At 43.8% G+C, this 25,153-nt stretch overlaps 1 protein-coding gene across 1 annotated transcript; it reads right to left on the bottom strand.

The window, feature by feature from the left end:
• rassf5 (Ras association domain family member 5) lies at window positions 1-25,126 on the bottom strand. The gene is made up of 6 exons (XM_068316399.1): window positions 23,605-25,126; window positions 11,905-12,032; window positions 3,460-3,573; window positions 2,574-2,901; window positions 2,372-2,487; window positions 1-2,138 (listed from the first exon to the last, which is right to left on the bottom strand). Exons 1-6 carry the CDS (start codon window positions 24,392-24,394, stop codon window positions 1,995-1,997), a joined length of 1,620 nt encoding a protein of 539 aa, XP_068172500.1. The 5' UTR covers window positions 24,395-25,126; the 3' UTR covers window positions 1-1,994.
• Between the last annotated feature and the right edge of the window lie 27 nt (window positions 25,127-25,153).

The following is a 25,153-nucleotide window of genomic DNA, read 5'->3' as shown; positions in this document are numbered from 1 at the left end:
GATGACCTTTTTTATTTCATTTTGATATTCTGTACAGTTCTATGGATATATTCAAAGACACTTCTTCAATTAAAACAAAGTAAATTGGAAAACAGCAAGTCTCAACATCCTTGACTCGGCATCACATGGAAGGGGTAGACCATTAAATAAATAACACACATAAACACACACAGACGATCTGTCAAAAAGACTGATGTGTTAAGGGTGAGGAGGAGAAAGAATAATATTCAAAACCACCCAAGAAACTCAGATCTGAGACTGAAAATGCACCCATACATACATACATACACTCAGGCACATGTGTGCAGAAACACACCATACATTGATACACAGGAGCACATAAAACAAAAGGCACTGGTAGCAGGGACAGCTAGGATTTTGGGTGGGGTCTTTAGAAATGAAATGGTGTGAGTTTACCAAGAAAGATGTGCTTATAGACAACAGGCCTCATTTAACAGTATTTCTGTCACATTAAAATAAAAATGATTATGGAAAATATTCATAGGAAATGCTTTGGTTAAACACATTTTATGGTCATGCATGCCGCACATTTTTTTTCCCAAAACAACCTAGTTTGCAGTTGTCATGTATTACTGTATATTACATGTGCACTACATGCATGTTTCAATACTGGATAAGTGAGGCCAATGAGGGAGCGCTAATAAAACACTCATTAAACATGACTGTTCACATTGTCCTCACTGTCATAGACCACACACACATCTACCAGTAGGCAGGATACCAAAAGAATTCATGTAACAACAACAAAGTTCAACCTTGTCACTATATTTTCCAGTGTCTTCGTAATACATTGCACATTGCAAACATATCTATGGTATATCAGAGCCATTATCATAAATGTTAGATATTTTCATCTAATAGGCGGATGGTGGGGAGTTCAAAGAATCATTCAGTGACCTGCACCTAAATGTGCTTTAACAGAAGATGCTTTCATCTTACATAAACCAACTTTAATTAGATTTACTTTTAAATCCCTTGTAATCCTCTCTGTAGATGTGTCTTTCTAAGCTTTGGTGTAATAATCCTCTCACATTCAAATACATTCCATATAAAACAATACATATGAGAATAGAATTTAAAGTCGGTACAGGTGCACGGATGCCTTGTTCAGTAGTCTTCCTCAGCAGGTAGATTTCATGCAAGGTCAGTTCAGGAGAGAAAGGAAGAAAAATCTCAGTTAACATCTGAGAAGTGGTTTAGATCTGTGGGGTTTGGTACATGGTGGTGAATTTCCACATGGCATCACAGGAGGTAAATGGAATGACCTAAAAGAGGATAAGATTTAGGTCATGTACCTTATCTTTCCTTTCCTTTCCTTTCCTTTCCTTTCCTTTCCTTTCCTTTCCTTTCCTTTCCTTTCCTTTCCTTTCCTGTCCTGTCCTGTCCTGTCCTGTCCTGTCCTGTGTTCCTGCATCAGCAAAAGGTAATTAATTACCTTATACACCAAATTCAAATAAAAAAACCCAGAAGAATCAGTATGATTGTCCATTCTAAGGAAATGCTTAAAAAACATTTTCATGCCTTTAGTTTGACTTCTACCTCTGCGTGTTTGGGAATGGCGCTGAGAGAGACTGGTGTATAAGTAACACTTGCAGTAGCAGCAGCTGTAGCAGGAGAGGAGGGATGGTTAAAAAGATTAAAAACACCACTGATAGTATCAGCACACATCAGAGTTCAAGTTGGAGTTACACATCTCGTTGTGATCTTTGTTCTTGACAAGAAAAAACCAGACTGCACATTAGGCAGCCTCCTGCATCTCTCTTCTCAGAAAGTGTATAAGTTGGGAGGGGGGAGGTGGGGGGTATGTGTCCTGAGATTGGGTATTCATCTGTGTGTTGATGCACTGTATGTGAGGGTGTAAATATCAAGAGTGGAGACAAGTTCTACTCCAGTCTTGGAATAGTCTCGGTCCTTAGGGGTTGAAGGGTATAGTCTCTCCCTGGGCTGAGGTCATGAGGAAGCAGGTGAGGGGGTCAAGGGTCATGTTGTCGTAGGGCTTGTTGTAGTTTCTGTCGGTATACGGCGTATTTTTGTTCCACTGCCCGGACACGCTCCGCCTCCTCTTTCCCCAGGATTACCAGGAAGTTTTGAAGCTCAGGGACAGAAAAAGCATGCCACTGTCAGAGAGAGGGTGGAGAGCAGATCAATTTTAGTGTTAAAGTGGGATGTTCCCAGCTTTCTATGAATGTTTACCAAAGAAGATGTTGCCTTAGCAGCCTGTACAAGTTTAACATCAAATAAAGCTAACTACAGACTAATTAAAAAAGAAATCACAGATTCCTAAAATTTGTACCGCACAAAAATGTGTCTGTATGTCTGTGTCTGTGTGTATCTGTTTGTGCTTTATCACCTCAACCTCTTCCGTCTCATTTTCCTTCAGGACAAAGCTGAGCTGTTGGGGGTCAGGCCCCTCTATCAACCTCAGGAGAAGAGGACGCTCACACAGGGGAAGCTTCTGGAACAGATCTGGAGGTAAAAACACATCAGTCAATGCTATCTACAACGCAACGCAATGCTTTCTAAAATGGACCTACTGAGCTCCTCTTCCTCACCTTGTCCATGGCGGTGTGTCTGCCTATATAACGCAAACTTTCGAGGATTGTCTAACACCATGAACTTCTTCAGCAAACCTTGGATGACTTCTCTGGTGGTGTTGAGAGAGCTGATGTGGAGCTGCTTCATGCAGTCACACGGTAGGTAGAAGGAAGTCCTGTTGTCACTGTGCTCATAGTCTGTTTCCTCCAGGCATTCAGACAGAGCTTGGTTAGTGCTGTCTGTCTGTCTGGAGGCTCCCTCCACCCGCTCCACATCGGGGACAGTGACTGGTCGACTCAGCCTTAGATGTACCTTAATGAAGCCTGTGAAGGAGCCATCTGAAGCCTGGATCACACAGACAAGAGAGACGAGACAGCTAAGTGGTCAGATACCTACCTGGTAAACATGCAGCCTACCTAGTAGCTCAGCATGGTTAACTAACTGCTAACATCTGGGATTTGATTATCTTTGGTGCACAGTTTTACATTTCACCAATATCCAAGTCATTATATACACTTAATTATGGATACCTTCGGCTTGTCCCGTTAGAAGTCGCCACATTGTGTCATCCTTTTTTTAAAATTTTAGATGAATGCTCAAATTTGTTTGATAAAATTTTTTGGGCCGGATGCGCTTCCTGCTACAACTCTCTGTAGAGGTCCATCCCGGGTACATCATGTATGACAGGAATTAAATGAGAATAATTTGTGAATGCTAAAGACAGTGTACACTTTAATGATTACTCCACTAAACATTATTTAGCATGGAAAGGCTCCTTCTTCTCATACCTTTCTTGTTTCTACCTATCATCTACCAATGAAAGTGAGAAGTTAAAAAAATCTGTTTTCATTATGTCTAACTTTACTCCCGTTCACTGCAGACTATGCACTAGCTACAGCTTACCAGTTTCATCCCATTTTCGGAGACATGAGCATTATACTCTTCTATTCTTCTTCGTACGTCTTCCTCTGACAGGTCCTTTGTCTCCCTTTCCACTTCCTCCTTTGCTTCATTCGGCTGTGAAGATGAGACAGAAGGGATGTCAGTTTTATTCTCACCAGCAGATGGCACTGCTCTCAGCACAACAGTAAAAAGCAACACTGGATGTTGTTTTGCTATATTCATTGGTAGATATTTCAACACACAAGAACCAAGAGACTGTACTTCCACCTTGAAACCACTTAAGACCTCTACAAAGAAGACAGTTGTGAGAATTCATCCTTCTTCTATCCTTAGGAGGAGAAGATGCTTCCCTCTCCTCTGTGACAGAGGCTGATGGGGATTCTTGTTGACGTTACATCTCTATACAGGAACAGGAAGTGTTTTGAACGGAGCCAAAAGCCAAATCAGCATTACAACTCAAAAATATTTACAAACCTGCCTCTTAATCATTACCTCTATGGCTAGAGTGGAGGAGGAAAGAAGCAGTGAATGAAAGAGAGGGAAGCAAAGGGTTGGGGGAGTGAAAGATGCGAGTAAGGGGTAAGGAGTGAAGAAAGAGAGGCTGCTAAACCAGCCTTAGCAACACAGAGTTTGACTGGGTTATTTATAGTACAGCAGGATGCATCCTCTATCTCACTATGTAATTTTTCTCTCTTTTATTTGTGTGCATTTTCTGGGGCAGAGGAAGTGTGGGTGTGTGTGTGTGTGTGTGTGTGTGTGTGTGTGTGTGTGTGTGTGTGTGTGTGTGTGTGTGTGTGTGCGTTTGAGAGAGAGAGAGACTGACACAGAGAGAGAAATAAAAAAGAATAAATTATGTAGGGGAGTCCTCATGTTGTGAAAAAGTCACTGATTCAACACAGATGCAGAAGGAAAGTGTTTCGGTGTCAGCTGTTTGGAGAAGGGTGTGTGTGTGTGTGTGTGTGTGTGTGCGCCTGTGTGCATGTATGTTTGTGGTTTAATATACAGGTAGTACTCAACTAATTAATATTCGACTCCAGAGATATGAAGAAAGGCTAGCCGCCACAGCCAATTATTGATCTGCATTTCCCCTTTCTGCCACAACCCTCGTAAATGACATAAACTTGATTATTATTTTTCCATGTACTCTCTTATAAAACCCTACATACACTTGAGAACACTTAACTTGAAACAACCTGTACCCGTATTTTGATTTATTATGTGCTGTTTCTATGTTGTCCAGTTGTCCCTCTGTGGGAGCTAAATGATGTAGGAGCCACTGTGTCGAGTTACTTTTCTGTCCGGAAGCATTAACTGACTTTAAAGCTAATGTTAATTATCGTTAACTGAAAAACTTAATCGAAATAAAACACGATAATGAAACATAAGGTGACATGATAGACTTTTGATTACAAGAAAGTGAATCAGAGCATAATTCACGTAACTTATGAACAACCTCTCGGAACAAATTGTGTTTGTATGTTGAGGACTCCTTGTGCTCTTTCTATTGCTGCTTTCATCACACTTCTGAAACAACAGAATAGAACAGAATAGAATAAAAATTATCGTAAATAGTTCGATTCAGATTCAGCACCTGAAGCTGTCCTCCAGTGATGATGGGGCAGTTTGGTTATTTTCTGGGATGTGTTTTCCCGCCGGCTGATGAGCAGCTGACACACCGTACTGAGGTCTGTAATGCAGCTTGTTATTTGAACGACAGTATAAAGAAAAGAGCGGCTCGCCAGATACGTTGCTTTCCTTTACTGCCTTTAAAAAGTAGAGCAGCTAATGCTGTAATGTCACATAATCAGTGACTGAAATAATGAAGGTGACATTTTTAGCCCCCGTCTCGATATCATCACAGACTCACTAAGAGGCAAATCACATTCACATGAGAAGACAATAAAAACTTTGACTGAACTTTTCATTTTACTTTTAATACACATGTTGAATTTATTTGGAAAATAGTAGGGTTAATAAAAGAATCTGTGCGAGTTGACTTGCACCTAAACTCCTCAGAGTGAAAAGAACTTTGCAGGAATTCCTGTGTTTGTATGCAGGTCTCTGAATGTATGAAGGCTCTACCTTCCCTTTCTGCATTCCATTGAAAGTGGCCAGGGGACAATAGAGCGGGAAAATAGAGATGTTTCCACCCACAAAGGTTCTACAGAGTCCTTAGGACACTAGGATTCTGTGGAAATTTGGTTGACTTGTTTGTGAAGACATGAAAAATATGATAAAAATAATTAAATAAATCACTTTACACCATTATATAAGTGATACTAAAGGGGAACTGATCAGAACACTGATCCATTGTTATTATTATCTGTCAGTTAAAGCGCGGTTTAATTTTTAGGTTTTATGTCAAAACTGGTCCAACATGATTCAGCACATGATCAGACTCTCCTGTAGTTCTTATTGATTTCATCTTCTCGTGACCTGCAAGGCGGACCAGCGCTTGTAGATGAGGCGAATGCAATCATCTGATCTACAAGAAGATGGATTACTTCTTTTTAGTATCTGTTCCATAATCAGAGGGCTTGACATGAAGCATCCGAACCTCAAACATGCCTGATGAAACAGGATCAAATACAGCAACTAAAGGTCAGTGCTACCCAGATAACGCCAGGATCTGAAACAAGTGTGCCCACTGGATGATTAATAATGATATAATAGGTGCAGGTCATTTAATCCAATTTAGAGGTGTGATGCAAACAGATCTCAAGCAGCTTAAGGATGGAGGATATGTTGGACTGTTACATAAGGGTCACACACACATACACACACATATCTACACAAGCCTGCAGATGCACACACATGCAAATGCTCAGACACATGCAGAGAGCCCTCAGGTTGACATGACGAAGTGTTGATGCTCTAGCCCTGATCAGATCAGACAAGAGAGGTCGCACAACTGCTGCAGTGTAGTCCACAGGAAACCTGTCAGTGTGTGTGTGTGTGTGTGTGTGTGTGTGTGTGTGTGTGTGTGTGTGTGTGTGTGTGTGTGTGTGTGTGTGTGTGTGTGTGTGTGTGACAACATGATCTTCCGGTAACACAAGACTCTGATCTAACAGGCTAACTGTACCAATAGTACAGAGCGAAACACATCACGTGTTCTGTATGCATATTTATGATGACATCATCAGTGTAAATTAATACAAGATAGCATGTAAAGATTCAGACTCAGTCATTTGATGCTAAATGTCCCAGCAGCAGTGCTAATCTCACTACTTTGTAATTATAGGCTGGTAACATGAGCAACATGTCATTTAAAATTCACAGTCAAGTTCATTTCAAATGTATTATTTGTGTGTATTATGTCCCCCACCTCACGCCCTTAGTCAGCTGGGATAGGCTCCAGCTCCCCGCTACAGCAGCTGAAGCGGTCAGAAGATGAATGAATGAATGTTCTACCAAATGACATGCAGGTCAAGCTTGGGAGACATTAGAAAAGGGAGAATACACACACACACACACACACACACACACACACACACACACACACACACACACACACACACACACACACACACACACACACACACACACACACACACACACACACACACACACACACACACACACACACACAGAATCTGGAGCAAAAGGTACCACTCTGGAAATAATGCATGAAGAAAAGACGTGTCCTCTCCCCATCTGCTCCGATGAAGGCACATTTCAACCGGAGGACACACACATAGTTTGTATACCTCCTTTTACATATTCAAAGACAGGAAAACATTCGGTTTCACTGCAGGGCTTTGTGTGTGTGTGTGTGTGTGTGTGTGTGTGTGTGTGTATGTGTGTGTGTGTGTGTGGGTTCAGACAAGCTAACACCACTGTCTTCATGTCTATGCAACCTTAACTTTACTCCCGACGACGCAGATGGTCAATTATTCAGACCTTCTCCGTTCTGCAGGTCAAACACAAAATGCCACGTCAGCGCAGGAGCAGCAAGAAGATCTGAGGCTGTTTTTCATCAATGCAAATGTCTGTCATTTGAAAAGATGTTATCACCAAGCTTCCTCTCTACCGCTCTTGTGCTGGAGTAAATTGCATCATGGGAAAAGCCCCGACATCCCACTAACATAAAAGTAATGCTGTGACACTTTACCACGTTTATATGTGAAGTCACCCAACGCAACACAGATCAAATACCTAATCTCAGGAAGTGACTTTTAACAAAACTGAGTTGCCATGGTGACATGGAAAATGGTTCACTACAGCTAAGCAGTTGTGCCCTGCAAACACAGACACACATACAGTACACCTACACAACACTCTGGTGCCAAAGCATGCGTTCCGCACTCTCCCACACACCACAGAGGAGGCTGTGAGCGCTGAAAAACACAGCAGAGCAGCGGCGCCTGAACTCCACCGTGATAAATCCACTCCGGTCACACACGACAAATGACCGGTCAAACGGACAAGGATCGAAGGGTCAGCAGATCAATGTGAGACAACGAGATGTTCACTGCACACAAACACACACACACACACACACACACACACACACACACACACACACACACACACACACACACACACACACACACACTCACATATGCTCACAGACCCAGAGGCCGACTTAAACATGCACCACTTCCTCTCCACACTTCTGCTTTTCTGTGCCCTGTTCTTTTGTTATACTCCGTAGTTTGTTTGCCAGCCCAACTGAAATCCCCACCACCTCATCCAGTTTGTGTCACATTCACCATTTATTCTGTCTGAGCGTTTGCCCGTTTCTGTACCTTAACTGTGTGCCTGGGCTTGCGGAAGAATGAGGTCTTAGCGGTGAAGAAGGTGAAGTCTTCGCTCTCATCGTCCAGGCTGCAGTACCCGCTGCTCATGCTGTTACTGCTGGTCATGGAGGGGGTCGGCGCCGTATTGACAGTCATATAGAAGTCCAAAGATGGCCTCCAGCACCCGGGGAGCACTGGGGCAGTTGCTTCACAGCTACAGGAAGTGCTCAAGTGTTTTTTTCGCTTTTCAAAAAAAAGGCACCGTTGACGTGACACCCGCCGCAGAGTCTCAACGTATCCGACTGTCCTTCAGCCAACCAGGAAGAGTAAACACTCCTCTGCTCATACATCCAAGGAGTTGGGGTTGCACCTGAAAGGATGAAACAGGTGACTTGGGCTCCGATTCACGGCTTTACATGCCACCGGGGTGGGGACCAGGAAATCCGAGAGTGAGCACAGATGTGTCACTTCCTGCTGTGCGTCTGATCTGAAGCCGCCATCACCAACACCAGGCAGTATACACTCATCAAGTGATTTACAATGAGCCATACACACCATAGCAAACTAATACGCAGAATAAAACCTTCACACAGACACACACACACAGGTACACACCGGTGTCCTGGAGTCAGTTTACAGGTTGGTTTCAAGTTAACCTCTCTCACCTGACGGCCCCAGTTACACCTGCAAAGAAATGCTCATAAATGGTATACAGGCAGAGCGAACATCCTGCTCTCTTCCTGTTGTGTGCCTCTGTGACGTCACACTGTGCAGATCAGACCCATTCCACTCCCGTTTGCAGCAGCAGCTCGACTGTGGTGGCATCTGACAGTGTGAGCATCCATCCATCCATCCACAGAGTCCACAGCAAACAACAGAAGAGCCCGCAGACCCTGCATCGCCTCCTCGCTCAGGTTCCCTCAGTCGCTTTACTACCGATGCCTCCCACCCAGCCTCTCTCTCTCTTTCTCTCTCTCTCTCTCTCTCTCTCTATCTATCTCTCTCCCTCCCTCCTTCCTTCCCCTCTCCTCTTTCTCTCTCTTTTCTTTGCACTCGCCTATGTTCTCTCTCCTTCTCTTGCAAGCCTTGCTCAACCATCTGTGGTTGAGTGTGTTATCAGCCTGGAAGCACCCTCCCACTTCTGCCCCTCGACTCTCCCTCAAGCTTCCTGCAAGCGACTGCACCCTGCAGAGCACGGCCACTTCCTCTTTCAGAGAGAGAGAGAGAGAGAGGAGAGACGCATTGGTTAATAGAAAGACAAACTCACGCTAATGAGCCAGAGATATGAAGCCTCACACCTCCTGTTTTACAAAGCACAGAGGCTAAGATGGCTTCTCTGTTGTTGCAGGACAGAGCCGTGGAGCAGGAGCTATTGCCACCATTGTGAGCATGTGCGTTTGTGTAGGACCATGTTGTTATTAGATCGTTTGACAGTCCTGTCAATCAGAGAGAGACTCAGACCAGTAAAGGTCCTCTACAACTGAGCTTTAGAAAGTAATTATTTGCCCTGTAGACAGAGATCACAGTGACCTCCTGCCCCCACAATCTGCCCTCTGACTGTGGTTGTGCACCCCCATCAAATGGCAGGTAATTCTCCAGTCAATCCAGAGATTGATGGTGCAAATGTGCATGCACCTGCATTTACTTTGAATGTAGTTAGATTTTAAAAACCTATTCAGACATGGATTTAGTAAATCTATACCACGCTGAAGGGCTGCAGGGTTCCTGACCCGGGTGTGGCCCTTTCACCGGCTGTCTGTCTGTCAGGATCGACTGCAGCCAAGACTGATAGCTCTGCTTTTTGCTTCCATCAGTGTAATCACTAAGGGAGGAAGGCAGAGGGAGGAAGACTACGCATGCACAAGGACATACATGCTAAATGACACGCAGTGGTCAGCGCGCTGCTTAAATGTGCTTACTGGGGTTAAAATAGGAATCATTCTGAGATAACCTAGCACACACACACACACACACACACACACACACACACACACACACACACACACACACACACACACACACAGCAAAAAGAGAGGAAGAAGGAATTAAATGTCACATCCCTTCTTATCTAGAGTACCGTTGTATATCACTGTGGTGAGAGCAGGGCCTTTAGTTCATATATCTCCAAGAGACAAATGCTAATTTCCTTCACTCGTTTTATTTCAGCCACTTAAGCCACAAGTTAAAATGGAGCCTATCCCGGTTGACGATGGGCAGAAGATGGGGTACACCCTGGACAAGTCACCAATTCACCCGAGGGCTGCACAGAAGGACAGACACCACCTCATCCTCACACTAATACTTAAGGGACAATTTCTGTGTTAGGAGTTCACCTGAGCTACATGTTTTTGAAGGTGGGAGGAAGCCGGAAAAACTGGAGAGAACCCACGCAGATATTACAACATACAGTACAAACTCCACACAGAAAGGCCCCGGGTGGAATCGAACCGAGGACCTCCTTGCTGTGAGGCAACAGCACCACCTGCTGCACCTCCATGCTGCCCGAGTGCTAGTTTCAATCTGATTTTACCATGCAAGCATTACACTAGTAGGAGCAGTAGCCAAAACATTACATGCCATTATTTTGTTTGAGTTGAATTACAAAAGAATTTTGCCAATTTTTTTGAATTCACAACCTTATTTATCATTTCTACTGAAGGTGTCTCTCACACACTTCTTTCAGGGCAGCATGATTCTGGGTATTTGTTCATTCTCTATAGTAGTACTACCTGGCAGACTACCAGGGGTCTAGTTCTGTTATCTGCCCTCGGGCGTGGAGTGTGTGTGTGTGTGTGTGTGTGTGTGTGTGTGTGTGTGTGTGTGTGTTTATTTGAGCATGAACATATTGTAGGTGACTGAGATTGGAATGCCAATAACAGAATGCATATTCATTCTCATGTTTCTGCACGCACACACACGCACACGCACACGCACGCACACACACACACACACACACACACACACACACACACACACACAGAGTGGGTGAAGTACACAGAGTGGGTGAAGTACTATTTTGAGGATGAATTATTACATACATAATACATAATTACTGCACCACTGGATGGCCTGTGGCTCGTATGTATGAGAGGACTGAAAATGAAAGATTCTGACTTCAATTTGTTGTGAGTTATTGCAATAGTTGGGCATATTGCATAAACATACATGACATATGAAAATGGGTTGAGTAAACCCAACTGTGCCCCAACTATGTCCCAACCAAATAATGATTACTTGTGTTTTAGTGAAGATGAGGAAGTGAGCACAACAAAATCCACCCCTAGGTTGGATGAATCAACCACGAACTGGAGGAACGATGTAACCAACAAACTGGGCAGCTGAACCAGGCAAAGAGACCATCATCAGATACATGGGTGATGCAGCGTATTCTGTCCTTGGAACATTCTGTGTCCAAAACAAGCAAACGAGCAGATTTATAAATAAATTAATGAGTTGAAATTTGAGGAGGAGGAGGAGGAGGAGCAGGAGGGAGTGCATGAAAGAGTTGGATGATTATGTGAAAGTGTAGGTTTGGAGAGATGAATGAACCCTACCATTACCCGGTCATGACTCATGTCCACCTCAGCAAAATAGCATCCAAAAAGAGTCTCAGATGAATTTCTGCTCAGCAGCACATCATTCTCCATGCTGTTTTCTTTACTTCAATTTCTTTAAAAAAAAAAAAAAAAAACCCAAAAAAACTCACTTTGTATTGAGGTGTAGAGGAGGAGCGGTGGCTTCTGGGAGGTGAAGTTTGTTTGGGCTCTTTGTCCCGTTGGTTGCAATCGAGCTGGACGTTCCTCTCGCACTCCAGGTGACAGGTGTAGCTGCAGTCTGATGAACACAGAGTGAAACAATTAGAAACTAGACAACATGAGACCGAAGCAAATGCTGCACAGAAATGAATAACAAACCCACATTGTGGACTACACATTTCTAAGAGAATGAAAATAATGACTCACCTGCAGGTGTTTGTGGTGCTAACATTAATAAAAGCTGTCGGTTCAGTTTTTTAAGAATATGTTTAATCACACAGGCTATCTGTAGAGATTCACCGCCATCTAGTGGCCAATATCAGACACACATCCACATGACTGCATGATTGCAGGCTGAGTATTCATTAATAAAACATGCATTAAAAACGCACGCTTGTGCCCTGAGCGTCTTATGATTGTACATCTACTTCTGAACATCTCATTCACCAATCAATTGTTGAAATATCTCTTGATGCTGGTCATTTAAAGAAACTATAATGGATTAAAACGAGGCCTAGCAAACGGAGGAAGATATATTCTATAAAACAATGCATCACAATAATGGATAGTGTCTTTTTAAGGATGACAAATTGTTCCGGTGAAGCTGCCCTGGTAACTCATGTCTGACTGCTTATTTAGAAAAAAAGAATCTGTACTTTCCCCAAAATGTCCTAAAATAGTCAACGCTGTTCTTTGATGCTTTTCTCGTTGCAAGCATGACAGCCTCGGTCTGACTTTATTGTGGTCAGAGGTTTTTTTTAACCAAGCCTCACATCTAATTTCTCCCCTGTAGCCGAGATAATCCACACTAAAGAAAAGAGATTTCAAAACCAGAGTCTACAGGAAACTCTGAGTCAGATATTTTTGTTAACCTGAAGCAGGAAAGCTTCTGTAATAAAAGTTTACAGTTTTGCCCCGTACAATCAGTCAGATTTACCATAAAGGTTCTTAACACTGTTCTGTTTATAGGTCGACATCTCAAAATGTTGTGTGGTGTTTGTTGCTGCTGTGTTTTAAGATCTGCTGGTTCAATCAGTATTCTGCTAACAGAGGGGACACCACTGAGCGCCTCACATTCAGCATCAGCCCTGTTACCATGGAAACAAGATTCTTGATGACAGAAGGTAGAAATACAGTAGCTTTCATTACATGAAGATGCCTGTGTGTGGAATTTCTCTTAATTAGTTAGTGATAAAAGTAATATTAATTACCAGTGTGTTTTTGTCAAAACAGCATGTTTGTTAATTAAATGTCAGACTTTATCAGAACAGCAGCAACAAGAGGAATATGCCAGGCAGAAAGAGGGAATGACTGATAAAGGATACTTCACTCATGATACCTTTGACAGCCCTGCATCAAGAGAGGGAGACAGACGTAAGTATGTGTGGAGGGAAGAGAGAGTGAGAGAGACAGGCTGCAACACCTCCCAGACAAGAGGAAAGAGCTGAGTCCAGATAAGGGACATGTTTTTGATGGGTTTTTGATCGTCACTGCAGAAAGATAGAAAGAAAGGAAGCATACAAGGGAAGGGAAGAGAGGAACTCCTTTCCTGTCTCCATTCACTTATTCCATCCAGGAACACTTTGGAATACAGACGGTGCCTCTCCTGACATGTTCAGCTTCACCTGGGAGAAGCAAACAAACGATACCACCTTCTATTTGTGTAAAGTAAATACAAAAAATTAAGAAAACAGCATAAATGTCATTACATAACTACGTAACTAACCACAACTCAACATCTAAAGGTGTTGGAAGGTTGATTTTGTTGCTAAATGTTTCCACTCTGAATGCCAGGTTAAGCTAGATTCATGTTATTTCTTTCAAAGATAGAGCATTGATGCTTAATGTCATATTTACATTAATGCATGAAAACGCATGTGCATACTCTAAACGAACCACAATAGCAGAACAATACAGCCTTTTTAAAAAACACAGATACTAGTGCTGCCTTTTCAAATTCCTCTGCTGTCGTCAGAAATCAGCGTTTGTGTTGTTGTATGGTACCCAGAGAAAACCCCACCCTGAGTGTTTCCCCTGATGTTCAGGAGACAGGATGGGTGAACTGCAAGGAACATGGGTGGAGCGTCAGAGACCGAAACATGTTCCACCCACAGTCAGATACACCTCAGTCAGCAGGTCACAGCTAACCTGGGATTCAGACTGTTCCCACACTGATAACACACACCATCTTGGTCTATGACTCACAAACGATATAAAGTTTACTTTACAAGGAGGTTGACGAAGGATTGGAGGCTAAATGCTAACATTAAAAGCAGCTCAATGATAAACCATATGATCCAGGCGTAGTCTTGTATGCATCCAGGAGTGTTCCTGCTTTAATGCAGGTATGGATGTGCGTGGACCGCCATGTAATGGCTACACAGTCTGCTGACGAGCAGTCGATGGAAGTTAAGAAGTGACCATATATGTAAAAAATAAAGTCAGAGATTGGTGGATTCTTGTGTGACCGTGACTTATATGGTTGAGATAAACCTCTCCTCTGTGATCCCAGTTCGTGCTGTAGGGGGTTCCCTCTCGCTCCTCCATGGGAAGTAAATTGTTGTGCAAAATATTAAAAGGAGAAGTTTCTTTAACTCAGTGACAGCACAGTGGATCCCCGTTTGGCAAATGTTCTTTGAACAGAAGTTGCATTCTCGTCCAAAGTGACACTGAACGCACCTCACAAACCCTGTTTTACAAGATGCATTCAGTGGTAGAACCTATTTATACTGACTCAGATCAGACAGAGGACTACTGTAAGTCAATACTGAACATCTGAAAAGATCCTCTATGTATTCTCTTCCCTTTGACTAGAATGTGCTTCAGTCATACGCTGGGCTTGCACTAGGAGGTAGTATGACTAAGCCACTGTGGCTCAGTGTAAAAGAATTGAGTAAGCCACAAAAAGCCACATTCTGTGTCCAAGACAGCGGCTTGCTGTAATAGCAAGTAAACCTACAAGTAAACATTGACTAATACCAAGAATCAAATTTATTAAAATCAAAGTGTCTAAGTCAAAGTTAAAATGTCTTGTAGTCCAAGTAAAACTTACAAGTAAACATTGAGTAATATTTTGTATGACTGTATCTTCACATAGTGAATGCAAGTTTTCAATTGTTGGGGGGTGGAAAACCACACTTGTCATAGAGGTGTGTGTACCCCCCCCGGGTAATTTTTTAGAAAATGGGATTGTTTTCCTGCATTCTGAGGGCAAAATCTTCTGTTCAGTTTACCTACAAAAATACATTAAAGTCAACAGTTCAAGCTTAACTATCTGTATTTCTATCCTTCTTTATACAGGTATAAATGTGAGATTCAACAATTGAAAACTTGCATTCACTATGTGAAGATAAAGTCATACAAAATATTACTCAATGTTTACTTGTAAGTTTTACTTGAACTAGAATACATTTTAACTTTGACAACACCATTGGTATGCCATAGTTTGTTTGTTTTTTAATTCGATAATATGATTTTTCATTTCAATTTAAAAAGGCATATAAAATATCAAGCGATGTGAATACACATGTACATGCATCGCTGGTTATTCCTGCCGGTCATAGAGATCAGAAGTCTAAGACTACAAAAAAGTATTGATAATATTGGCTACGCGTCCAACAACTTTAAACCATCCTCCTGACTGTATGTATGTCTGAATCATGCTGTGTAATGCATGCATGTTCTGCAGCCTTTGTCATCAGGTTCATCGTTCTGTAAATGCTCTGAAACATCAGGACAAATTTTCCCTCTGAATAAAGCTGTAATAAAACGCAGACAGCTTGATGTGGGCACAGGACACTGAGAGATGACAGGAACAAAGTTGATCTATAAACACTCATCAGCATGTGCTCCTCCTGCCCACAGCCATGGCGTCTACTCAGAAGAAAGGGGTGTGGCCTTCATGTCACCATGGTAAACTGCCCTCGTCACACACACGACAGGAGGTGATAGCACCGATTCCTCTCTTTATCCCTTATCCCATTATTCTAGAGTTACTTTTAAACAGTGTTCACCTCCAGAGACAGCACTATGAAACTCCATTAGCTCAATATGAAGCATGGCGGCTGTGTGAAGTTCCAGTGCTGCACTCGGATCAATAGCAGACGCCGAGGGGGAAGACAGGAGAGGAGGAGCTCTGGTTGCAGCATGTTAAATAAATGGCTGTGTTCTCAGAAGAGGACAGGCTTTCTTGTTGAAGTCTGCTGTCTTGGTCATATTTTCTTTCCAGTCACAGAAAAGGTTCTTTCTCTGGAAATGTAAGTTTCCAGATAATAGTCCTGATTCTGCATCATGTACAGTTATTTTTTTTAGAAGATACTGGATGTGGGCGGGTTATGTGTGTGTGTGAGTGTCTGACACACAAGGGAGGATAAAGGCAGATTAGCAGGTCATGGTGGACGTCTGTATGGCACCAGATAGAGACACTGGGAGGGGCATTTTGTTCTTCCTCCTTCTCTGGAAGAGGAGGTAAGGGGTAAGTAGGGGTAAGGCAGGTATAATATAGGGGTGAGAACATCAACAGAGTAAACTAATGAACCTAACTGGAGTTCTGAAGCTCTTACAAAGGAACTAACTGCAGCTTTGGGGTCTTTGGGAGGGATTTATCCCGTCTGATCCCATCACAATACATTTAGGGTAGTTATCCTTGTTCTCATGCTGTGTGGCTCACACACAACCCATGACACTCATTCTCACCCTTGTTTTACGTCCCTCTTTGCATCATTAACTGGAACTATAAGGCTCTTACTTGCTCACATTCTTGGTCAACATGATCTGACCAAACCAGCATCAGTGAACACACTGATCAGTCACGACAAACCCAGGTAACATCTGTCCTTATTGAACATGACACCTCTGTGTATTTGTGCAAAAATAATAGATTTATTTGTTCTGTATCCCCCCACCAACTCAAATCCTCCATCTGTCAAGCCACAGATGCTCCTTAAATTAACCAAACAAATGAAAGAACAGACTTGGACCTTTGGTTTGTTTTGTAAAAGCTTATTCAGTCCCATGAGCGTTACGTTCAGTTATATTAAGAATGTTGATATAAAACCAGGTTATACAGTGCAGGCTTTCAGATGACATAAATAACTCATGCTCTAAGGCACTGCAGATGAAAGCTCCTGGAGAAAATCAATTAAGTAAATCTTTAGTAACAGATTTATCTTTGACAAAGGACTATTTTCCATGTCAAGAATAAAACGTCTACGCCTCATCACACCAATTCTTAAAACATGGTCCTCTATTAGTTTTTACCAGCCTGCTTCAAAGAGGTGATGGAGAAATTAAATAATATGCTTTCATGAAGATGAACAGTCTGAATCAGAGCTCTACCCCCTTTTTGACATCAAATTCAAGCACGTTCCAGGTCAGATTTCTCTCAAATTCAAGGATTCACCATGTCAGGGCTTGAGACAGAGATTTACTGCTGTTAAAATCAGATATTTGTTTTCAAAGGAGTCATGTCAAGATTTCTTTACAAACATAAAAGGATATAATAGATCCTTGGGAACCCAGAATAGATTAATTAAAGGCTGATCAGAATCAAGAAATCCTTTCAGTCTTTATTATGATTCAAAAACCAGGCTGCACCAATTTCACTGCATGGTTTCATCTGACCTTAAATTCTTGAGAAATGTCCACATCTTCTAAACTCCGCATTTGTGACACAAACTATTAAAGGTGTTTGGTGCCAGACAAAGCCAGCCCTCCAAGATCCCCGTGAACCAGAGAAAACATCATATCACTGTTGTCAAAGGCTCAGTATGAATGAAACCAGTGGGTAGTTTCACCTTGGCCTTGAACAAACAGTCCTTATCTAGAACGCATTGTCTCTGTCAGACCACAGTCAACACGTTACTATACTTCTATCCTTTGAGAGAACCTGAGAGGGATTTCCTTACAGCATCATCAAAGACTGAAACACATTACAGCACAATAAAAGAGGAACTGAGCTTTGGTTTGGGCAAATTTATTCCTAAAAAGATCAACTGGGTTTCTTTACAGGCAACACAGTCTAAAAATACCAAAAAACAAAGTAGATTGTTTCTGAGACTTTTGAGGTTTTGAGGGACAGAGCATCCCTTGGGTGGGGAGGCGTTGCTGAGTCATGTCGTATCAGGCTGATGCAGGAGGGCAGAGGGCACACACACTGACAAAAGGGCTAAAGTAATCTCTTTCAGCCGACTGTCTGCTTCATTACATGATGGATTCCCAGTTTTGGCAGTCAAAGCGACTGGTTCTATATTTGAAGACAACATTGGGGGAAATCGATACTCTTTACTTGGATCTCTGTTGCAAATGTAAAAGTCAATGTGATAATTCAGTTAGGTGGGCCTTTCATGATGATTTGAAACTGCAGAGGTTTCTGTGTAAGACACACAAAGACACATACACTGGAGGTTTTTTTTTAACCACTTACAATCCATCTATGTCGTCACTATTGACACACAGTGTCACATAAATACACACTTTATCTTGCACAAAAGCGAGGAGGACAGACTATGGGATTGTGTGGGGTTTGAGACAAAGACTCGCAGGTTATTGCAGGTCACAAACAGACAGACTATGCACACAACACCCAACTATTCTGGCTCACAACTGGCTTTTGAGGCCAACCCAGCTCAACCTGTCCACTCATCAGCTTTGCTTGCATTCCAATATATTGGTTTGTGAAAGTGATTAGGAGTAAATACTTAAATACCAATTCTTACAACTTTTTGTTCCCTCTCTTCTTTCCATCATACCTGTGGTGTTGAGTAGAGATCCACTAGAAGATGATCGTCGCAGGATCCTCAAACCATCACTCCACGAGCGAGACTTGGGCAACCTCTTCAGGAACCGCCCAAGTCTGCGCGACACCTGTCCAAAGCAGGCGCTGCCAATCTCCCCCTCCGAGTCACCCCTAACCTCTTCCAGTTGCAGCGACACCTGGCCGAGAAGGGTCTTGCCTACCCCAATGCCTTCCACTTCCCTTGAACACTGTCCGACCCTTGCCTCTTCTTTTGTTTTTCGAGCCGGGTTGAGGGGTGCTACCTGTGCCATTGGTGCAGCATGGCGGCACCATCCGGCTGGCACCGTCCTGTGAGTGAACTCACGGCTGGCCCTCCTGTCCCGGCCCTGGTTGTCCCTGTCCCTCTGAGGACTTCCCCAGCGCCAGCCCTCCCAGATGCCCCCTCTGCCATCCCAGCGTAGCCACTCTGCCAGCGGTGCCACGCTCCGAATAAACAGCTCCTTATCCAAACGCTCAGCCACCCCTCCACCTGTACTCCCACACACACCCTTAAATTTATCAACTGACTGCTTGTCTCACACTAGTCTACCTGGTGGGTTTTCTGTCTTTGCTTGTCTACCTGGCAGGTTTTCTTCACCCAGTAGCTTTGTTCTCTTTGCTGCGAAACATGCTCACGTCTAACACCACTCTGTTATCGATGCTCCTTCATCCTCTCTCTCCCCTGTTCCTCTCTCCCTCTCTCTACTGCAGCACCCACACACTCTGCAGTAGCAGTTGGCTTAAAGAAACAGAGACCCCCTCACAATCCTGACATCTCTGCTCCCCTCTCTCCATTCGTCTATCCATTTCCTCCAGTGGAGAACCACACAGAGTTCAACCTCCACACAACATCACAGGAAAGTGGTTATCAATACTGCCCTTTCTCTTCTTCTCTATCTGCTCAGTGTGAAATCCTACATCCTGGAGGAAGTGATTCAACCATCTCTAATGATGCTTGTGTACGTGTTCAGGGCTGAGGTGATGCACAATCCATTTGGTTATTAATATGCACTGCGAAATAGATTGAGAAAGAACAGCCTGGAACTCTGCTGTCCTACGTCTAGAACTGACGACTTTTGAGGAACAGGATATGCCTAACAGTTTCACTCACAATGGTGTGACAATAACGACAAATGCCATGAAACAGTTATTTGAATGATGCTTTTTCTCTTCCATAATCCACAAGTCACTCTGAACAAATGTGAGAGGGAGTCCTTGTCTTGTCCTATTTGCCCTTGCTACTTCTTCCTCTGCAGTCCTCCTATCGCCATACACCAAGGGTGACCTAAATATAGCATGGTTGAAAATCCCCACTGTTCTGCCTTACATACAATCAAGCAGCACTGCATAGCGAGAAGCGTGCAAAAACATTGTATGTTCCATTTTTGTTCAAATCAAGGTCAAGTAAAAGCAGCAGATGCATTTTAAGCAACAAGCTCGAGTCTTTTTAATGGTCAGTGCAGCCCTGAACTCAGAGTTTGTGTGTTTTCACCATAAGACACATGATTGTTTTGGTGGAAGTCTTGTTAAAACTATATTCATTGCAGGTCTGGCAGGAAGGCAGTAGTGGTATGTTGGGACATGAGAGTCATGAGCCATTTAACACAAACCTGCATTCTATGTTTTCTTCTCCAGCAGCGACAGGACAGATGTGAAACGGCTAAATGGTTTCAGCCAAGGTCTACATTATGTAGACGAGGGCAGAAATAAAATGAGGCAGGGATGGAGAGAACATGCTCCAGGGAAAAACCATGAATGCTATGGGGCATAAAGAACACACTGGGAGGGCGACACTGAATGTGCGTGTGTGTGTGTTTGTGTGTGTTATGTGTGTGTTTGGCTATCCTGAAAGCCATGCCTCAGAGAGTTTAACTCCCTCTCTGCCATGGACAAAGCATGACCCCTTGTCTGCTGTATAGAAGTGTAATGACACAGTGTCCATCCCGTCCACAAAGACTGGAGCCCAAAGAGTATAAACGGGTCTGTATTCCATTCTCAGAATAACCGTGGGCTAACATTCCATAGAAAAATATTTTTTCCTGTTGTGAAATCGTGTGTGGAGGATCTCTGGAGCATTCACCTCATCCTCCGACAAACGAACCACAGATTCACAAACCAAAGTAGACAGTTGGGGTTGAGAAGGGAATAAATTCCTGCAAGCATGGCCAGTTTGGAGAAATCTCCGCTGTGACTCATCAACGGATGCAGTTAGTTCCAAATTAGCCATTTGATTCACTCATTTTTGAGTCATTAATCAAGTTAAATTGCAAACATTCTGGTGATTATAGAAGATTAAATGAGTTTACTTTTCTACAAATGACATTCCTGAGGGTTTCGACCAAATGGAATGAACGATTGGAAGAAGACGGTTTTAGGAGAGGAAAACGGTAATCAAGCTCCTTATTTAAAGTGGATGTGTAAGAGTTCTTTATGCAACAACTTCTTTTTAATCCCTATTCAGTAATTATGAGTAGAATATAAACACCAGCCAGGGCTTACAAAGTACTACTGTAGGTGTAAGAAAAACTCAAATTTAAAATACTAATTGGTTATAATTAATTTCACCAGAGGAGAGGAGTGAACCCAGCGTGTCGGAGCACTTCTGATACAACAGCGTGATTCCCTGAGAGCTTTAATTAAATATTAATCTGAGGTCTGACTCCATCTGCCTGTCTGTAAACCCTTAGCCTTTCCACCCATGAGACATAATCCTGGACAGGAGACACCCGGAGCTGGGATTAATTGAAGGCCTCCTTCACTCCCTGCCGCCTTCCTGCCTGAGTGCCAGCTCGACAGAGAGACGACAACCTGCATCTGCAGTACGGATTCAGAAAACTGTTACATGCAGGAATTTTCTTCACAGAAACCCTTTTTAATAACGGCATTTATCTTTTTTCTGTGTGAAATAAACTGTATTTGGACTTTCCCAGGCTATTTAAAAATGTAGTTTAGACTTTTTGGTGGAGGACTGAGAATGTTGAGACTGAGATTTATCAGACACGGTCGTACACTTCATGATGTTATGCTCCATTGAGGTCTGATACCACATATGGCTCTCATCTGTATGTGGTTTATTTATGCTTAGCTTGCTGGTTGATGAACGCACAGATCAGACTCCAATCCGACACCCAGACGAGTGTTACAGATAAAGAAAATGCACAAACATGGACGAAAGCCAGTCCTGGGAATCATTCAGAGGATTACACAACAACGGAGCAGCAGCCTATGAAAGAACAGACGGACAGATTCCACTGCAGGACAAAGCTGCTGCATAGCTGCTTCTATAGGCTCCATCAGGTCAACATGTGCACAGGCAGGACGATGCACAGATAAGACAAACACACACAAAGATGGTTGTTTACGGTTGCCTCTCACTCCCTGTTATTTGCCGGTTGTAGAAAGACGTGCACGTGTTTGCTCTCTTCTCCTTCCACAAACACATCCCAGAATGCCCACAATTGTATTGCTGATCATAGAAAACACTGCAGGGCACCTCCCATGTCCGAGCAAAAGGAGCACAAGAGGAGGGAGTTGGTTCTAGAGAAGAACTGCTGACTTCCAAGAAATACAGCTAATTTGCTTGATCCTGATAGAAACATGAGAGCACAAACTCTCTCCATCTCTCTCTCTTTCTCTCTGTGTGTTAAAAGTGCTCCAGTAATCACTGTTTTCGCTCCACTGAGCTCCTGCTGATAGTCCACTATATCAGACAGCTCTGCAGTGCACAACGAAAAAAAAAGTCTCCCATGCTTCGCTTTCTTTCCTGTCTTGTTAACATTCTCACTCCTCTCCTCTCGCCTCCTCTCTCCTGCTCCACCATCCTCATTCCCCTTTTCATCCTCTTTATCTGCTCCTTTCTCCTGTGTCACTTCACTGCTTCCCATCCTTCCCCAGACTCCTTTATCAATGCAGCCTGGTGCTGCTGACACGATGCCAGCTCAGCAGCCGCACACACACACACACACACACACACACACACACACACACACACACACACACACACACACACACACACACACACACACACACACACACACACACACACACACACACACACACACACACACACACACACACACACAGAGGGGCACATAAAGGTGTGTACACACTCCCACACAGCAACAAGATGAAACCATCCTGGTCCAAACATTGTGTTCCAGAGTTGTGCAGGTGGGGGTGATGTTATCTGATGTTATCGGAACGTGACCAGAAACCAGCAGGAGTCACGTTCAAGACTTCTGACGTGAATGAAAAACGCTGCTTCAGTCGTCTCTCACACACCTGCATGCCGACGGGAGCCTGTCCTGAGCTCTGTCGATTGTGTTTCTGGAATCCATGGTGTTCATTCTACAGCTTCTGTTCTTTAACTGAGGCAAGTCAATGAGAGAGAAGTCTGGGAGACAAAGCTGCTTTGTAAAAGTCTTTTCTCTAAAGATGCAAAAACGTGTGGACATGTCTTTTTGTGTACACACACACACACACACACACACACACACACACACACACACACACACACACACACACACACACACACACACACACAAGCATTAGGCCATTTGAAATAACAGTGCAGACAACAAGAGGTTAAATAAGGAGAAACTGGACTACCTTTTTTTTTTTTTAAGTACTTTCTGTTTAGGATTCTACTTCAGAACTGCTGTGACCTGTGATGACAGAAAATCTACACAAACATGAAAAACAGAGGACAGACCAGTTAAAGCACCCAGTGTTCCGTGCAGCACCCACCTAATCAGGGGTCCCACGGAGTCCGTGGAAAGATTACATCATGAAACATTATCAGTGGGTAATTAAAATCCCTTCATCCTGATTAATTTAATGCGTTTTGAAGAAGACAACAATAATCTCCGGTACTCACTTCGACACTTGCGCGTCTCCGCAGTGATCTGACGGCTGCACGCGTCACACCAGTCCCGCGTTACCGGCGTGGTCTCGAACCTGTGCCCCTCTCCCCGTTCTGCTCTCACCCGGGGGTCTGCCCCCCGCGGGAAGATGGACCAGGCCTCCCTTCGGGGAGGCTCAGTTCGGGCCAGTTTGACCACTCCGGTCCGGCCCTGCGTCAGCCGGTCCAGCGGTAGACTCGCTGCCGGTCCGTCGTGGGTTCTGGATCCGCTCCAGGTGTCTCGTCTCCCGGGAGCCGCTTCGTCTCCATCCCTGACAGACGCGTTGGACATGACATTAACGCTCCGGGTCTTTACAGAAAACGCGTTCCGACCAGCCGCGTTCCGATTGGAGTCACAGTGGACGTTGCTGTTGCAGTCACCGGTGACGCGTCCGGTTCTACCCGCTCGACTCCCGGCTGTGGTTCTCCTGTCGCACCCGGTGCAGCCCCGCTGCCCGTCCCGGTCCGGTCTACGTGTTGGAGCTGGAGCGGCCGCAGTGACGCATCCATCACCGGACGTCTGTCCTCTGACCACCGAACCTCCTCCCGCCGGTCTGGGAGACCAGCGATGAGTTCTGGGTCCCGCTTCTCCGGCGGTGACCGACCCGGGCTCCGAGCTGCTCCCGAACACCACCTTCTCCCAGGATGGTTTCCTCGGCGGGGAGATTTTCTTCCTGCCGCCGGAGAGTTTGAGCAGCAGGAGCGGCGGTTCCGAGGCCAGCCGGTGCTGCCCCGGGTGCTGCCCCACCACACTCGCAAACGCCATGATCCCGTCCGTCTGCTGGGTGTCGGGGTGTGTGTTCTGGACTCCGTGTCCTGAATGTAAACTCAGTTTACACCCGCGACAGGAGCGTAAATCGTGACGTCATAGGTCGGTGGCTCTGAAACACGCGAGCGCGCTTCTTCTAAATTCGACGGGAGCGCGCAAATCCCCAATTGATGTGGAAGGATTTGTTAAATTATAGACTGCCAATTCACTGAATAAACTATTTAAACTTTCTTAGGATATTTTTAATGACCTAGCTGTTTCACAACTGGACCGTAAGTCTTGATGGAGCCACAGTAAAAACTTGAAAACCACTCACACTAAAAGCAGGCTGCAGAGAAGAGAGGCCATAAATCAGAATGAAGTTTCCTGGCCAGAAAACGATGCTTCAGGCTTTACACAGACTATAATAGAGCAATGTCTTACCACACAGTCATTCATTTGTATGAAATCAATTATTTCATGCTGTCTTGAAATGAAAGATAAAGGTTTGACAAATCAACACAAGATTTGCAGGTGATTCTACAGTATGGTCTGAATATGTAGTGAGAGATCAATGCACTCACTAACATATCTGAGGTGAAAACAGTCAGTTTAGTAAGAAACATCAACGTGACATCATGTGAGCAGCACTAAAACCACAGTGGCAGTTGGTTTCACCCCCCTCCCCTGTCTAGAAAGTCCCAGACGACCCAAAACCCTTCCAAACGACTGGGAAAAATTTAATTCTCTGTGAATAAAAATTAAAAAAAACAGAAC

The sequence above is a fragment of the Antennarius striatus genome, chromosome 5, assembly GCF_040054535.1.
Source record: "Antennarius striatus isolate MH-2024 chromosome 5, ASM4005453v1, whole genome shotgun sequence".
Classification (NCBI taxonomy): domain Eukaryota; kingdom Metazoa; phylum Chordata; class Actinopteri; order Lophiiformes; family Antennariidae; genus Antennarius; species Antennarius striatus.
Note: the sequence above shows the minus strand (reverse complement) of the source record. Positions and strands in the feature narration are given on the sequence as shown.

Coding starts and splice junctions, on each gene's coding strand:
- rassf5 (XM_068316399.1), bottom strand. CDS start 24,394: ATGGCGTTTGCGAGTGTGGTGGGGCAGCACCCGGGGCAGCACCGGCTG. Junction 3,574..11,904: donor CCTCTACACCTCAATACAAA/GTGAGTTTTTTT, acceptor TCATCTTCACAG/CCGAATGAAGCAAAGGAGGA. Junction 2,488..2,573: donor GACACACCGCCATGGACAAG/GTGAGGAAGAGG, acceptor TTTTACCTCCAG/ATCTGTTCCAGAAGCTTCCC.